This window comes from Musa acuminata, chromosome BXJ1-9, assembly GCF_036884655.1.
Source record: "Musa acuminata AAA Group cultivar baxijiao chromosome BXJ1-9, Cavendish_Baxijiao_AAA, whole genome shotgun sequence".
Classification (NCBI taxonomy): Eukaryota; Viridiplantae; Streptophyta; class Magnoliopsida; order Zingiberales; family Musaceae; genus Musa; species Musa acuminata.
In genome coordinates, this window is record NC_088335.1 from 81,159 (window position 1) to 99,820 (window position 18,662).

An 18,662-nucleotide genomic window follows, 5' to 3' on the forward strand; every position below is an offset into this window, starting at 1 on the left:
AAATAATAATTCTCAATTTTTAATAAATAGATTAATGTATCATCATTAAATTAATATTTTAACATAATAACATAAAACTAACATCAACAAAATATTACAATTAATATATCAGCGTACTGCGTGGGGCCCCGCCCTTCTCGTTCGAGGTGGAACCGTGTTGCCTTTGCAGTCGTGGCAGGTGACCCCTTCGAAACGTCGTACCATCGACTCAACGCGTTAGGCTACGGCTGTTATTTACGGGTAATGGACCTTCTGCTTTCTGTTTCATGTTATTTTTGGCTCCCCTAAACGACCTTTCTCCCTCTCAAACTCGCGTTTCACACGGCATACAAATCTCTCTCTCTCTCTCTCTCTCTCTCTCTCTCTCTCTCTCTTGTCTTCTTGAATCCCGATCCCATCTGCCGTTCGCTAGCGATCTCGCTCCGGGGTTTAAATCCCTCGATCCCGAAGAAGGTCGTCGCAGCCCGCCCCCGGTAATGGAGGGGAAGCCCACGGCGCGGTTCTCCCTTGGCAAGCAGTCGTCTCTCGCCCCGGAGCGCGACGATGACCGGTCGGCCGAGGTCCCCCTATCCGGCGGCCCCGCCGCGAAAGTAACGCAGGTCCCCGAGGAGATAGGCTCCGGCATCCGCCTCATGTTCCTCGCCAACGAGGGCGACCTGGACGGGATCAAGGAGGTTCTGGGGTCGGGCGCCGACGTCAACTTCAGGGACATCGATGGGCGCACCGCCTTGCATGTCGCCGCGTGCCAGGGGTTCGCCGACATCGCCCAGTTGCTGCTTCGGATAGGGGCTGAGGCCGACCCCGAGGACCGGTGGGGCAGCACGGTATGCGTTGGTTAATTTGCCGATGATTATTGCGAAAAAAGATTCGTTCTCTCCAAGTGGTTCTTGATACGTGAAAGATATTCGGGTTCTTGATTCTTGAAGAAAATATTCCTTCTTCCCATTCTTGTGAAAGTGATTCGTTCTTTCCGGGTATTTCTTGATTATTATGGAGAAAAGACTCGTTCTTTTCCTTTGTTCTTTCTACCTCTTCTGATACTTTCCGTTTTCATGTGTTTTCGTACGAATTGCTTGATTAATGTTTTGGGTGACTGGTCATATATCTTTTGTAGTGTAAATGAAACAGACGAAGAGGCTGTAAAACTAATAGGGGTTGGATTGTCTGTCTTGATCTAAGTGATTAAATTGACATTTACTTCCAACGACCTCAAGCAGTTTTTCTTTAAAATGAAAAAGGGAAGCGATCATGTAAATTTAGAGTTTGATACGAATAATTTTCTCGGCTTAAGTCTAAAATAGCTTTGGTTACAGACTAGAATTGGCTGGGCTGAATTTGTCAAGATGATCGAAGGACAAAAAAAGGGGGGGCAAAGTTAAAAACCAGCAAAATGATTGATGTTTCTTTTTTATTATGTAATTTGATTTCATACTTTCATTGGTCAATTTCCCACGGAATCTCTCCTGAAAGTTGGAAATCCGGTTTCCCTGTTCAGCTTTGAATTTCATTAGAACATGGGGAATGTGTCCTAAATAATGTTTGTTGATGTTCGTATTGGCCATTTTTCCTAAACAGAATAGCAATAATTAGAATTTTTAGATTTTTAAAGGATGATTTTGATTATTCTATCAAGAAGTTATGGCTAATAGAAAACAAATAAGCTGAAGTTATAACCAGTAGTCAGTTTCTTCTTTCCTTGCCAATCATACTAAGTTGGTTTGAGGGATTTTTTCTATCATTGTAATTCTTGATGTCTCCATGCTTGCCACCTCTAGATTCAATTTAATAAGCACTTCTTTGTATCCTTCTTTAATTAATGAATCAGATTAATTTGTTTTTTCTTAAAATGCAACAGGGTGGAATCTTCTTAGGACATCATAGTAGTGACAAACTCTAGATCTGTATTCCATTTTGGTTTGCTGCTTACTATTTCTCTACAAAGAAGTTCTTCCTGCTGTATCGTCTTCAAGATTCTAGTATAATTTTTTGTTTCAGATTATTTTATTGAGTTAAAAACCTGTTTATCATGCAGAGTCTGTAAAGTTTGTTATTTTCTTTTTACTCTGTTAGTGAATGTTCTCTCTTCAATTTGACAGAAAGAATGAAGCTCAGTTATCTTTAATTCATTGAACATCATCATTGTTTTTTATTTAGAGAGCAAGAAGTTGGTTTTGGAAACTACATGGGGAGGCTTACATATATCTTTATCCCATTGAGATTTGTCCAGAGCAATCTCTGCAGATAAATTAAGAGTCCTTTCTAATTGTTTCTATTCAAGTATCTTCTTACGTTTTCTTCCCTTTATCTAGTACCTCCAGTTTGAATTTATTAACCTTGCCTAATCTGCACGTTCGAAATTTCTTTTTGGATATGTATTAACCATATTAGATCTTTCTTTTTTATTGTTTTCTTAAACCTTTCACCAAAACAATTGTTCATAATTCTATCTTTTTAGCTAACACCACGTATTAATTTCAATATTGCTATCTGGTACTAACTGTGGTGTGACCTTTTTCTTCACCTGACTACTCAATACTCTGATCTTTAAGGCATAGCTGACCTTAGAGCTATCTTTTCTAGTTCCGTTGTTTAGGAGGCAATTGGTTGAGCAATATATTTTGCTGTCCCTACCCATTTTAATGGTTCAATCACTTCGTTGAATAATAGATCCAATAGTAATCCCTACCACCCCATTCTTTTTTTCTGGATCTATTTCAACTATATCTTTGCTTTTCTAGTTACATTACAAGAATTGCATATATGTTGTAGTTTAAGTTCCATTTCATATGTTTAGTCGGAATTTTACTTAACCTGATACATCTAATTCTTAAAATTTATCTCTGTTAGTTTTAATTCCAAGTTTATCTATCTAATCATCAACAATATAGTGTCATCAACAATAATACATACAATGAAACTTCCTCTGTTATGTCCAACAACTTTTCTGTTATGAGTGCAATTAGATAAGAAACAAAGGCTGATTATTAATACAAGTTGGGTAGCCACTTGATTGGTTTTGTGCTAATAGCTCCATCACATGTACTTTCATATCACCAAAGTAAGTCATTTAGGAAAGTTTCGCCAGAAGAGGTAAAGGTTCTATCTAAGAAATCTTTACTAGAAATAATAAGAAATGATTGATGGTGGATATAGTGATATTGCCCTAACCTTTCAGCGGCAGAAAAAGAACCCATGTAGTTGACCCTAAATAGTTTAGATTGCTCATTTACTCTTATTATCTATACATTATAGTAATTCTTTGAACTCATTTTTTTTCCTTTTTTCTTAAATCCATTGTATGTGTCGCTAGGAATTATATTGTAGGTCATTTCTAGGCTAATAGATATCTCGTGCAAGTTTTTCCCCTGTATTTCTCATTAGATCGATACCACATCAATTTCTGTAGGTACTTATCATCTTTCTTCAATCACCTTGTTCAAGGTTTTTTAATGTGTTTTATTACTTTGGTCCTATGGTAGCTTTTGCAACCATGGAAATATGAATATCGTCCTTGTTATTATATAAATTATTGAAAATGTTTTTTTTCGCTTCAATAATTTTTTTTTAATTTTTAATCTCTTAATGTTTTATAAGCTGGCTTGTAAAGTTACTTCCGAGCACTTCCAAGTTGTAGTTTGTAAAATTACTCTTAAATCTGCTAAGGACTTTCTAGGTCTATCACTCTTATCTATTCTAGAGGTGCAAAAAAAAAAAAAAAAGGTTTCACAATATTTAAGTCCTTGTGAGCCATGGTGATGTTCAACCAATACAATACATTTTAGCATAATTATTAAATAAGTAGATCTTATTAACATTGGATCAAATGTTTTTATTTTCTATAAGATACACCATTGTTTGCCATCAAATAGACGACATTTCTTTTTACCTCATAAAAGAATCCATGGATCTATGAGGTATTCTTCACATTTCTTTTCTTCAGATATATTTCCTTATTACTTTATCATTAACAGCCACTTGCAGACGCAATACACTACAACAACAATGAAGTTATTAGGCTTTTGGAGAAGAATGGTGCCAAAGTTCGGGTATGTCATGCAAGTTTGGATCATGTTATTTTCTATGATAAGCTGTTGTCTAATATTCATTCTTGTCTCTTTGTCCCTTATTTAGGTTGCTCCCATGCATGTCAAAAATGTTCGCGAAGTCCCTGAATATGAGATCGATCCGAGTGAGCTTGATTTCACAAACAGTGTTGACATAACAAAAGTACTTACACTTTTATTTGTCCTTTGCAACTACAAGAATTAATGGTCTTAACTTTTAACAAAATCCCTGATGGTTGTCATTTTCTTTTTCTTGTTCTTACACATGAAATTCAAAGTAATAATGTGCTGTCCTTTTAGCTTGTTTTCTTAATTAGAATTTATTTTTAATCTTTGATGCATTGTGTTTATTGCACGGAGAAGAAGAAAATCCAAGCATAACACTTAGGTGAGGACTTCTTTTTTGATCAACTATCTACCATTAATGATAACAACAGAATTAGTCCACAAACAACTTGAAATAGAAAAGTCTATTCTATTACTGTTAGAAGGTGGTGCAGCATCTTGGTTAGCTCCATTAGTTCCTAAATTGGCTATCAGATTCTTTAAAAAAGGTTTCTCCACTTCTATGCTTCGTAGAATTGGGCTCCTTACTCATTTCCAATGCTGGATTGGCGTATTTTTCCTTCTCAAAAACCACGTAGGAATACTCTATGCTGGATCAGACTCTTGTACTTAAGTCTGTTGGATTGACACATTGAGGGTCACCAAGCTGTTTCTGAGCCGAGTCATGCTAAACTGACCCATGTTTGTACTTATTTTTATGTTCATGAAGACCAATCTAGAAGATTGGTTTGACTATATTGGAAGCTGACAGGAGAAGATCTGGAGTTGGCTGACACCTAAGACAGATGAAAATGTTGCTTCTTTTATAAGCAGATCCTTAACAAAAAAAAAAGAAGAAGATAAGCATATCAGGGGATAGCACAATAAATGATGCTATTAGGCAATTAGTTGTTTATTATCTAATAAGATGAACACATATGCTACCTTTTTGTGCAAGCTACTCATCTTTTGGAGATCCTTATTAGTTGTGTTGTAGTAATTGAAAATGAATTGGGGTACTTTGTGAAATATTTGGTCTTAAATTTCAAATATACTTCTATCAGATTCTGCTTTAGAATGGGTTAATCACCTATCTGAATTAGATACAGTAATCTTAATACTTGATGGTGTATATACTGGCTCAATTAGAAAAAAATTGTCTTTATTTGGTTTATTCAGTCCAACTAGGAAAAGAAAAGGGGTTTAGCTTCTAATTGCTTTGTTGAAAAATCAAGTTGGGGTGACTTTTTATGTTTGAAGTTCAAACTTTGAACTACGATTTAGTAGCTTAAGATCTTGTGATTGAGACATTTTTATTACTTTTTCTTTTTTTTAGGTTGAAATTGTGCTCAGCCTATACATAGGAATTGAACAAATGAACTTTTATAGGTTCACATATTGTTTTCTAAATCTTTAACTTTGCATCATCTAGTGTTTTTAAAAGGCACTCGGGTGAGGCAAGACCCGAGCACCTTGCAACACCTCGGGCCGAGACGTTTCAATAAAGAGTCACTCAAGCACACGGTTGAGCCCAGGCATTGGACAACTCGGGCGCACACTTGGGCATGTGCCGAAGCCAAGTTGATCGCGGTCAGCTTGGATGAAGTAAGTTGGTCCAATGGCTCCAATCGAACCAACTAAAATCACTTACCCTAACCCCCCGAAAAGTGAAAGAAACCAAAAACCAGCAAAGCGAAACCCTATCGCTCGCCAACTACCTTTGTCTGCCATTGGTTTCCACCTTCCCCCCACCTTCCTCCATAGTTTTTTGTCAGTTACTTCTCCATCTGCTCAGTCCTCTCTTTCTCATTTCATAGGTAAACATCACATTGATATGAAAACACTGCTTAGAACATAACAGCTGTTAAAAAACACTGCATAACACCCACCTCAAATTGCACCCCATTTTGAAACTACTGCTTAGAACTGTAGGTAGGAATATCACATTCATATCTTGTCTTATTTCCTGCAAAACAGCACCCTGATAGGATTTTTATTTGTTGCAATTTGATGTATTTTTTTATTTTTTCATTCAAATTTATCAGTTGTAATATATATTTTTAAAAATTTAATATTTGGGAGTGCTTCGCTCGGGTGGGCACTTAGGCGAGCGCTAGGGCATTTTGGGACCTTGGTGCCTTCTAGCGTCTAGCACTTTTAAAAATATTGGCATCATCATTTAGTCCCTTTTTCTCTCCTATCTTGAAATTACTGATCAACTTCACTACTGAAGAGGAGAAAATGCTCCTCTTTCTCTCTTCCAGTTGCATGGTAGATCAGCTGAGATCATGGCTTAAGATTGCCTTTCCAATGGTTAAGTGGTCTCCTTTTTCACTCTACAAGTCCTTTGTCCCTCACTTCCTTTTTCTCTTTCTCAGTCATTTGTCATCTGCTGTTGCTGCTATTTTGCTTAGAATTCTGATGGCTGTTCCTACACGGGTGATTGGCAGGTCTGAATTATAGGACCTGCTCAATGTCTATCGCATGCACGAATACAGGGTGAACCTTGTATTCATGATGCTTTGTAGGATGCTTTGGTGATGTATGAAAATTCTTAACAGAAAACCAGTTAGACTGGTAGAACTGCAGTACCACCAAATTAGAATTTTGTGTGGGTTGATTGCAAATAATTGGATTGATCTTGGATGCACAGTTTCAGGTTAGCTTTAAGTCTAAAAGTCCCTAGGTCATTATCTGACATAGACCTGACCTATTCCAGCTATTCTGAAACCAAAATTTTCATGTCTCATATTGATTACTTATGTTGTTGTCTTCTATGATCTTTTCATCTTGACAGTATCAAGAAAGCAGTTTTTGTTGCAAATTTGATTGCAAGGTGAGATGTAATCTGTTCGAAAGAGTTGAAGGCAGCTTCAATACTATCTTATGAACTCGAAAGTTGAAACATCATTTATTATGGTAAAACAATCATTAATAAATTTTCTTATGTTATTGATCAATGAGCAGAGGATGATGACCTTTGTTGATCACTGAGAAGCTGTTTCACATGATATAAGTGCAATGATGCCTGATTCAAGTTAGCCTAAGCAACCATCTACTTGAAGAGATCAATATTAAGCTTATTCCTATTACACCATAAATTTGTCTTGGTAAAATTGGCCTTCTCATGGGAAATGTGTGAACTAGATAAAGCCCAAGATGTTGATTTCAGAAGTGTTTCTTTTTTTTTTTGTTCTGGTTTGGCTAATACTCTTCATCATGAGATTCACATTTACATTGCATAATGGTGATGCTGGGTAATGATTCTGATGAAATTAAGTACTATTCTGAATTTTGAAATGAGCAAGGATATGTGATGAAATATGGACTAATAAAATCATCTTATTGACATATTAGATTCACTATTTGTTATTGCTATTCTTGTTCCTTAAGTTGCATGCACAACTTAATTATGCTACCTATGTTTCTCGATCCTATCAAACCTAGTCAAGGCTGTTCTAACTTAAAGATAGCTCCACTATCCTGTCTTAAAACTTCACAATATTTGTTTTGGTGATATGGTGAAATGTATTTCTTTAAGCATGGAAAAGAATTTAACTTTTGTTAAATTTAAATGACCACTTCAATAATTTGAAATTCACAAAGATAGATAGATCCACTGTATGTTTTCTGTATTTGAAATTCACAAAAATGATTTGGTGATATGGTTTTCCTATTATTAAATTGCCACTAGTGTCATTCCAAGTAAATTATGTCCAGAGACAAAGTGGATGCTCTTTACTGCTCCTCTTTGATTTCAGTATCTCATTTGACTTTTTGTACTCTAAATCAAGGTTCTAAATATCGTACCATATTGATGTTTCGAGCTCGATACGCCTAAAATAGGCATAAGACCCTTCGAAAATACCTGAAAAATAGAAAGAAAAAAATAAAGTTAGGATAGAGTTTTTAAGTCAGAAATAAATATACATTTAGTTTAGTTTTAGCAAAACTAATGTAAATTAGGTAAGAATAGTGCCACATATTTTTTTCAGACTTTGAGGAGTAGCCTTTTGCAAGATTCGCAATTTCGGTCCGTTCCAATATTGGTTAAATTATGATAACATATCATAAATATATTAAACACATAAAAAAAGTATTAAATACATAATTTTGATCAAATATAGGTCCAATTACGATGAAATCATCATTTGATACACTAATCACATTATTAATATAGTTAATTATCCACTAATTACTTTTCTTTCAACACTATAAACATGACAAACATCTTAATAGGTATTAAAGATATTGAATTGACCCAATATCGATCACATTTCGATTAAATCATCACTAAAATTACTAGTTATTAAAACCTAATTAAACCTATTATACCATCACAAACATATGATCCAATACTTAATATACATGAAATATAAACATTTGAACTATTAAGTGTCTAATTTTAAATAAATCAATATTAAACACACTAATCACAACATTAAAGACCTTAATTACTCCTTAATTAATATTATTCTACCATCAAAAGCAAGTTATAGTTTCGAATAATACCGCCCATACCGGGAGGTATGTACCAGTCTGTCAGTTGATTGGTACACGAACCGCCCATTATCGGACGGTATATATATATATATGTATGTATATATATATATGTATGTATATATATATATGTATATATATATATATATATATATATATTAAAGGCGACGTCGCCTTTTTCGACGACGTTGCCGAGGTGACATGACGTCGCCTTTTATAAAAATATTTATATATAAAAATATTATATATATATATATATATATATATATATATATATATATATATATATATATATATATTATATCGAGCGATATACTGAACGGTATATCGCTCGGTATACAGTATCGTATCGTATCGAGCGAATGTCGAAACGCTGGTACGATACGATATTTCAAACATTGATCAAAAACATATCAAACAACATATTAGACATTAAGTCATACATCACATAGAATAGGCTTAATCATCTCATAAATCAATAAAAATCTAGAAAGAGAATACATACCTCTTGATTAAAAAGTTTTCCTCTTTATCCTCCCAAATTAGCCTTCTAAATTTGATTTAATCCACAATTCGTTGCTTTGTTCAGTTTAAGAGAGTGAAAATGTGAGAGAATATGAGAAAAAATAAGTTTGAGAAAGTTTAAGAAAGTGTGAGAGTGAAATGGATTGAAATAGAGAGGAGGAAAGGGTTTAAAAACCCTTGAGGAGTCCTCCAACGGTCAAATTGATCGTCGGAACACTGTTACCATTCGGTAATGGTCAGTTTCGATGTTATCGCCCGGTATAGGTCAGTAATGGTTGAAATTGACCAGTACCGGCTGTACAGGTTAGTAACGATCGAAATTTTGATCGTTACCGTTCGGTACAACCTCGTATCGCCCGATACGGGGCCAAATACCTGATACCGCCTGGTAGTGGGCGCTCCGCATGCCGATCTACTAGCGAACCAATATATACCAAGGTCTGCCGTACCGAAGCATACCGCCCGTACCGGTCCGACAGGTCACCGGTACGCGGATCGCCCGGTACCGCTACAGTGATACAGTACTATACTGTAGCATTGCTACAATACTATACTATAGTATTGCTACAATACTACAGTACTATACTGTAGCACTGCTACAGTATGAAAAAAAATAAAAAAAATATTCGGTACATCAGGGCGTACCACTCGGTACACCCTGATGTACCGCCCGGTATACCGTTACCGTACCGTACTGAGCCCGGGTCGAAACGCCGGTACGGTACGGTACAGCGAACCTTGATATATACCGCCCGTAGTAGGTAGTACGTTACGGTATTCAAATCATTGCTCTTAATAGAAAATTTATTTCTGCATTCACATGTTTGGATATTAACCAAATACACTTATACACAGTTCTTTTTTTAATCATCATTAAAGTGCCTCCACACTAGACATAATACATATATATGATTCTGTTTGAGTTAGCATTTTGTCAGTTTCTAATACCATAATATGCCTGCTAACCCTTATTTGTATAAATTTTCTTTAGATTCTGTATTTTAACTTTCAGCTAGATTGTATTAATCTTCATTTGTGAACCTTAATTTTTAGGGAACATTTCGGGTAGTGACATGGCATGGAATTCAAGTTGCTGTTAAAAGGTTTAATGAAGATATAATTGCTGATGAGGATAAAGTGTGGGTTGGTCCTTGTTATCTATATGTTTTGTGGTAGTCTCATATGTTGATATTCACTTGGTGTATTGTTTTCCTTTCTTATCTTTATTTTTGAATTTTAATGTCATTTTAAAGTTTCCTCTCTGTTCTGCAGAAAAGCATTCAGGGATGAGCTGGCATTGCTTCAGCAGATACGACACCCTAATGTAGTCCAATTCTTGGGAGCTGTTACTCAGAGTAGTCCGATGATGATCGTTACAGAATATTTGCCAAAGGTTCTATTTGTAATTTGGATGAACATTTTGATTACTACCTGAATTTAAGATTTAAATATCAGTCTGATATTAGTTTTAGTGACCTATTGGATCAGTACATTATCTATATAGCAGATGATCTGGTGAGGTGTCATTGGATAAAACAATAATAATAAAATAAGTATCTATAAAAGACGTAGAAGCATAGTATCTATAAAAGACGTAGATGGAGAAGAGGAAGGCACAATGTAGGAGGAAGAAAAAGGAAGAAGGAAGAAGAAGCGATGGAGGAAGAAGAGGAAGTGGCGGAGAAGGAGAAGGAAGAAGGAAGAGTAGTAGTAGTAGGAGGAGGAGAGAGAGTGTACAGGAAGATAGATGATGACGAACGACAGCAGTGACGAATGGAAACAGTGCCACAAGAAGAGGGTAATGGCGAGAAGAGGGCTTACATTTGTGAGCTCTAATGGCTGTTTTATTTTTTTTAATACTGAGTTGGACAGGACCACCCAAAACAGAGGCGGTTCGCATACTGATCCACTCCTGGACAGGTATGTACCACCCGTTTTGTGCTGTTTCAGGTGGTAGTGCAGTCCTTGCAGAGTACTACACTAGCACCAAGTTATATGCTTTAATAATGTTACTTGGACCAGTTTGTATCCATCAGTTGATACTGGTCCAATCGAGATTAATTCCTTGTTTGAAAAAATCTGCAAACTCTTAGCTTACTTTGCTTATTATTTGTGAAGTTTGTTTTTATTTTGTTCTGATATAACTACTCATGGATTAAACTGGAATTGTTCAGAGCAGCCTCTCAATTTTGTGATTAGATTATTCTGCTAAGCAGGATATGACATGTTTTCAGTAACTTAGTATTATTAGAAAGAGAGAGATCAACAAAATGTAAAATAAAGGAAAGGAAGCAGAAAGAATCCAGGCAATGCTAGTGGGTGGTTGGGTAGGGTTCTGATGCCCATTGAATTCAGAATGCATCTTAGATGTTTTGCTTTTCCATGTAGGTTTCAATCCAAATATTGTTATGTTCATGAGAAGTCTTCATTTTGTTTTTTTTCTTTTTTTGTGTGTCTACGCTGCCTTTTCTTTTGTGCACAATTTAAATTTTAGTATCCTCATATCGATCAATATATGAGCCTTTCCATCGCCTTGAGATGTGATTTTATAATATTTAGTTATTTTGGTATTTAGGGCGATCTTCGTGCTTTTTTGAAGAGGGAAGGAGCTCAAACCCCAGCATCAGCAGTCCGTTATGCACTTGACATAGCTAGGTTGGTTTACGTTTTGTCATTTGTGTTCTCTTGCTTTGTTCTCATTTATGCAGGAACAAGAGATTGAACATTACACATTAAATTTTCACTCTTTTCTTTTTTTGAACTTAGTGTATCTGTTTCATAGTAGGCTTAGTTTTTGTTGTTGAGATGAACTTTATTTACAATGGGATCGCTTATTATTCCCTCTCCTTTTAAATTTTCGGATTTTAACTGCATCAAGTGCAGTCTGGAGTGATCTTTCTTTTGGGCAAGTTTGTCTTTTTGCAATTTTGCTAGGACTAGAATTTGAAAGTCACTTCTGAAAAGATGTTGAGGATGATTATAAGGCGTCATGTCCCATTGGAGCTTTTCTTATTTTTATCTTTTCTTAATTTGAACACATTTAATAATCCTCAAGCATAATTTGACTCTTATTTCAATTAACATGCTAGAGGGATGAACTATTTGCATGAGCACAAACCAGAAGCCATCATTCACCGTGATCTTGAGCCTTCGTAAGTGACTTGGTCAGATTTTTTGTTTTACTTGTTTCACAGTCTCTCTTGGTATTATGATTATCAACCTGGGAACTATGAATTTTTCAAACAATCATTACTTTCCTTATCGCGAGAGAACAGAAACATCTTGCTAGATGATACTGGACATCTGAAAGTTGCGGATTTTGATGTTAGCAAGTTGTTAAAAGTGGCAAAAACTGCAAGAGAGGATAGGCCATTGACATGTCTAGATGCCTGTAAGTCTAGAATCATTTACTTCTGTATTTACTTATTTGATAAATCATACTCTGTACTTGTCACATGAAGGTATGCATTTTTTATAGTACTCAATGATGTGTTTGCTTTTCTTCTCCATGTTTGAGCTTTATCCAATCTGGTGCTTTTTCATAGTTTAGAATTTTGCCTTATTAAGCATATTAGTTCCTATATCAGAACCATGGATATTAATATTAGAGATGGACATGCCATGACACAAATATGCTGACTTGGCAAATCTTATAAAAAGAAACACAAAATGTTCATACTCAATGTTATCAGGTTATGCAAAGCCATTTGAAGTCTACATAGATTCTTCGGACTATTGGAGGAGTGCTATTGCACAAGTCACTAGGTGGCCTATGAGAGTCGTAAGCTCAATTAGATTGACTAGCAGGCGCTCATGCATGAGAATGAGATGACAACGGTGGTTTACTATTTATAAGTGTGGAGACACTACCTTCTCAGGATGTGATTTATGCTGAGGTGAACACTATCTCATTGAGTTGCTTCCAAGCTTAGAAGAAGCTCTCTTAAAAGCAAGCATGAGAGCATGACTTCTTGGATAACTTTAATATGGTGATGGAGTATGAGCAAGCGTCATTGTTGATGCTTTATGCAGAAAGGTGTAATTGATGAATGTAGTTCTTCCACCTTCTACCCAAGATTGGGAGTGGATTGTACAATGACCCATAGTCAACAGTAAAAGAAAAGGCATGACAATTTTGAATCTAGAATGGCTACACGAAAGGAAACAAAGTTTATGTTCGAAGGGTGAATAATTTGAGAAGAAAACTCTCGAGAGAGTGTCATAATTCTCTCTAGGCGAGACATACAATACAAAAACCTTGGGCTCTTGTGGAAAGGGCCTTCTACTGGTAAAAAATGAGGACTGATATAGAGAAATATGTTCAGACTTGTCTCACATGCTAACAAGACAAGTTGAAGTAATAGAAGCCAGTGGATCTTTTAGTACCATAGAGGTCTTGGGATACCATTGGACTTCATATCAAGCTTGCCAATAGTATAGAGACTTGGGTTGATACTAGTGGTAGGCTTGTCAATGTCTTTGACACCCGATTAAGCGATGTTCGCTGGACTTATGGGTTGTGGCTTGTCTTTGTACTTCTTAAGATCCTTGTTTTCTTCTTAGCTTCTAAGTTTTTGTTGAATTATTTGAGAGCTGTGATTTTGAGTGAGACACTAAGACTTGTACGTGCCTCCGTTTTTAAATTAATCAACTTTCTCTTTTGTGTGAGGTTGTACTTGTTGACTCTTTGTAGACTAATATCATAAGGGTGCCTTATGTTAGTTTATTCCAGTTAAGTCCATGACAACATGCCACTAAGTTGTTGGACCGATAATATGGCCCCTACCAAGCCGTATCAGGTGCTATTGCAAACTTTGGATACATGTGTAAAAATACTAGAAACATCAAGGAGTTAGAAGCCTTGTATACTGATAATATAAATATTCTATATAAAAGCAGTACTTTAAAATTAACATTTTAATAGTACGAGAGTTGTAATAGGTTTGAAGTACCAGACAAGGTGAGGTAGGGTGCAGCAAGTGCCAGAATCTGACTTCGAGATTACACAGGCATGTTAAGCATTTTGAAGTGTCTTTGCTTCACACTATTTTAGTGGAGCAAACATTCTACAAGATTTACTGCAAACATAGAGGACAATGATTAAAATATCTGAAGGATATCAAGGAAAAAGGAGTTTGCTATTGAACTTTGTGCATGCTAGTTTATTGTTAATAATTGCATAATTGAATTTTAATGTGATAGAGTGATGTTCTTTTATCATTTATCACCTTTATCACTTCTCTTTGAACAGGCAGGTATGTGGCTCCTGAAGTCTTTCGTAATGAAGAATATGATACAAAAGTGGATGTTTTTGCATTTTCTTTGATTCTACAAGAGGTAAATTTTATTTTTTTTCACAAACCATCATAATTATTTGACTTTAGATCTTTACTCCAAAAGAAGTATGCTACTTGGTTACAGCTACTTTTTCATTTCTTTTCAGTACTTCAAATCAGGAACTCATGCTTACTTCATAGATGTAAATTATGCATGACTACCATAGAGTATCCTTGCTGCTCAAGTGGACAGCCAAGTTAGAAGCGTCTATTTTACACACCTTAGTAACTTGATAAAGAGACATTACGTGTATCCTATAGCCCAGATTTCTTAATAGCACGTATATGGTGTGACTGTGTTGCTTGACTTGAGCACTGAGAAGCCAAGACAGAGGGTCCCTTGCATTTAGTACTTGGAACAGTAGATGCATGTCGTGGTATTAAGAAGATTGGAGGAGGAGTGATGGAAGAAGAAGAAGGTGATGACGTGTCCCACACCCTAAGGGCTTCGGGATGATAACTAATGTGTGTGTATGTTGTGTGTGTGTGAGAGAGAGAGAGAGAGAGTGTGTGTGTGTGTGTGCGCGCGAGTGCATGCATGTTCTATTAGCTTCAGAAAAGTAAAATTTAGCGAAATATCTATATTCTGATTTCATATGGGATCTGATCCATGCCAAAGATGAGCTATCCCAGGTATAAAAACTCAAGTCTCAACTGTTTGGAGCTAACTACATGGATCTGTTTTAGCAATTGAAGTCTGTTGAAACAATATAAGTAGTCAAACAATGAGTTATCAAATCCTTTCTTATATTTTCTAATAACGGTTTCTTACGTCTTACTTCTACTCACACTGCTGGTTTGATCACCTTTCATGTTTGGTGCATTATGGGTTTCCTTTGGACATGTTTAACTAACATTAAATAGTTACCCTTGTTTTATCTTCAGTTAGGAGTATCAGGATAATTCCTCTCTATTTTAACCATCTGAGTGATATCTTTTCTAACCTTTTCTTCCTATGTAATAATAAATAAAAAATATCAAATATTTTTAGAATTTGAAATTTCTTCCCCACTTATACTCGATAAGTTAATATATCAATTTTATGTAATCTAAAACTGCCTAATTTCACTTTATGACTCAATTTTAGAATTTATCCTATATTAAATTACTTCACTCAAAAATTTAATCATAAAATAAATCATGGTGTGAAAGTCTAATTTCTGCTTGACTTCAATTACATCTTTGATTTGAGAAATCTGATTTTTGTATCTTGAATTTCTTGGACAAAGTTCACATTGTTACCATTGTATAATTTATGCAGCTTGTATTATGGAGAAAAAACATAAACTGAGTGGAACACACTAAATATAAACTCTTCATTGGTTTTTTCCAGATGATTGAAGGCTGTCCACCTTTCTGTTATATGCAAGATGCTGATGTTCCTAAAGCATACGCATCCAATGAAAGGCCCCCTTTTAGAACACAAAAGCTATATGCACATGGATTAAAAGAGTAAGACTTGTCTTAAAATCCTTCTATTTGTGTACTTTGACTTGTTTTGCTTTTCAATGCTGGTCCCTCAACACTTCTTTAGCTTTTGGTCTTCCTACGTGGTCACAATCTCACTGAACATGATAAAAGATGCACTTGATGTCTATGGCAAAATCTCTCTGGAAATGATGGAGTAGTTGCTAGGGGTGGTATTTTATTCTATGTATAATTTGTCAAATTTGAGCCTAATTTCTGTTTTTCATTCTTGAATGAAATTAGATACTGTACACAAACATTGGGCAAATCTGTATAGGCCTTGCAGCATGAGCATGGTGATAAGGGCAAGCTTAAGAGGTTCTAGACTCTAGATTTTGGTTGCATAATTATCAGTTACTGAGATAATTTAAAATAAAACATGAGGCACCAGGAAAGCATGTTTAGTCATCAGGAAAATAAAATCTTTGGTACATAAAATGCACAACTAAGAGGAACATGGAAGTTCCAGTTGGTTGTTTTTTTTTTTTGATAAGTAGTTCCAGTTGGTTGTTGGTTCCTTTCCATGCAGACTCTCCGAATAATATTTGTTGCTTGGCTTCATATGGCAGCAGATTTAGATAGTTGAGAACTGAAAGAGCTATTTGGCAGGGAAATGGTGCTAGGGGACAAGGCTAGACAATGGGCTGATGGATGGGATAGTTCATGTTTGGAAAGGGACAAAAAGAGTGAATATTTGGACAGAGCTTTGCACAATGAGCCACAATGTTTATCTTATAGATCTCATATTTTTGCTGAAAGGCCATGAAAGTGTGAGGAGGTTGATTCGAAAGATAGATAACGTGGTATTTAGACTCACTTCAAGTGGCTCACTTCATGAAAGAAACAGATGGTCTCTCACCACTCACTCTGTCCATCAATACTCAAATTTACCATGCCCTTTCATCAATGCTCAAGCTTACCATCCCCATTATATTTTGTAGCTGCCCGGTGATATAAAGGAAAAGTCGAAAACAAACATAAGTGTTTAAATAAAATATCTTAACCTATGTTTTTGTCTGAAAAAAATTGGTTGTGTTCAGTTTGTATAAAGTTGTCTTCAGAGGAAATCTCTCTCATTCTCAATGTTAACTTTGAAGTTTGATTTTTTTTTTCTTGTTAAAAGATTTCAACTATACATGCAAATTGTTACTTACTGTTAAATTAGAGACCACTTTCTGTAGAGCTTAGTTGCATTCTCTTCTCTGATGTTATTCAACTTGTGTTTGCTTTCTTGCATGTCAGAGTGCCTGACATATCCATCATGCTTTTTTGTAGGTTGATTGAGCGATGCTGGAGTCAAGACCCTGCTGAAAGACCAACATTTAATGAAATCATTGATAGGTTGTCCATTATTCTAAACAAAATTGGTCAGAGACGGCGATGGAAGGTATATCTTGGAGGTCCTAGATTGTTACTTTACCGATGCAATTTTATTAGCTGCAGCTTTTGCATAATGTAGAATGGTTGGTGCTATTTCCTCCCATAACATCAAATATTTTTCTTCTTTATAGAAGACAATGAGATTTCATGGTTTATATTGTTCTTTTAATTTCTGAGTTTTTAAATTGAATTCTGTGGACAACATAATTCCTTTCTCTTAGAGAAAACTCGTTAATGAATGTCTGCTGTTTGCTGCTGTCAGCTTTATATTTCCTCCTTTTGGATTTCAAAATGGTGTCAATATTCCAAGGCCATCACTTATTATGTCCAACATAAATATGACATGTTCCATGGTTCTTGTTACCTATTACATATCACACAGTATGTTCCGAGTTATTGAGCAAATAGGTAAAGATCTCTTGAAACGCTTTAGTAGTTTTCTGGATACACGAACAATCCTTCTTCTAAGGGTGAAGGTAGTACAGTGATAATTAGATGCTCCCATGAGACTACACCGTGCAGAATCAGACAAAAGTTGCATACTCGTTGGCCTTCCCGAGTAACGACACTACAGGTAGAGGAACAAAGGGGTATTTTCTTGATATGATCAGTATTAACAGTGATAAAATTTGTTTCTTGATTGTTGTGACAGAGGAGTTGGACATGGTTGTTTTCTGGATAGTTGCGAAAATAAAATAAAATATAATTATTTAGATTAGCTGCTCATTTTATTAGAAAAATATGCCATACAAATTTATTTCTCTCTGGTATTGGCTGATAATCAGATGGATATAATGTTTTGCCTTTCATTCCATTAGCTGTCAGCTGGGAGTCTGTGGGCACCACATACTCCCCTGTTGAATCAATGTTTTAAATTTTTTTCAAATTTGATATTATCAGGTCGGACTTTTAAATTGTTGCCGGAATTTGGAGTTCTGGAAAAAAGATGGCTCAAGTTCTAGCAGCCACTCATCTCATTCGTCCGGGTCAACTTTCTGAATCGAGTGCTTTTATGATTCGATATCACATACTGATATATTATCAAGTGTACAGCCATATCCACTGGATAAGGATCCGAACAAAGGATGTTGATATCTTCGTGTAGGTCGTTTTGTTTATGGTGGTTGCTGCAAATCTTCTATGTAGAATTGTATTCCTCAAATCCACAAAGAGCAATGTCTTGCTTCCACAAAGGTGATTGGTTACTGTTTGTAAGAGTTGTGGAATCATTCTTTGTATCTGCCCAAGACTGATGAAAGTGTTGATCTGATGGCGAAAGTGTTGTTAAAAACCACACTAAGCGTGAAAGGTTTCTGTTTGTGGTTTGGATTTGTATGATTTAATT

At 35.7% G+C, this 18,662-nt stretch overlaps 1 protein-coding gene across 1 annotated transcript; it reads left to right on the forward strand.

The window, feature by feature from the left end:
• Positions 1 to 283: 283 nt before the first annotated feature.
• On the forward strand, positions 284 to 18,652 carry LOC135592224 (serine/threonine-protein kinase 12-like). The gene is made up of 12 exons (XM_065081559.1): positions 284 to 824; positions 3,972 to 4,046; positions 4,132 to 4,227; positions 10,188 to 10,273; positions 10,407 to 10,527; positions 11,710 to 11,789; positions 12,224 to 12,286; positions 12,410 to 12,525; positions 14,386 to 14,471; positions 15,804 to 15,922; positions 17,213 to 17,324; positions 18,218 to 18,652. The coding sequence occupies exons 1-12, from the start codon at positions 477 to 479 to the stop codon at positions 18,314 to 18,316; spliced, it is 1,401 nt and encodes a 466-aa protein (XP_064937631.1). The 5' UTR covers positions 284 to 476; the 3' UTR covers positions 18,317 to 18,652.
• Positions 18,653 to 18,662: the final 10 nt, after the last annotated feature.

Excerpts from the sequence above, each read along its gene's own strand:
- LOC135592224 (XM_065081559.1), top strand. The coding sequence starts at position 477 with ATGGAGGGGAAGCCCACGGCGCGGTTCTCCCTTGGCAAGCAGTCGTCT. Across the intron at positions 12,287-12,409 it reads CACCGTGATCTTGAGCCTTC|AAACATCTTGCTAGATGATA; the intron begins GTAAGTGACTTG and ends GCGAGAGAACAG. Across the intron at positions 14,472-15,803 it reads TTTCTTTGATTCTACAAGAG|ATGATTGAAGGCTGTCCACC; the intron begins GTAAATTTTATT and ends GGTTTTTTCCAG.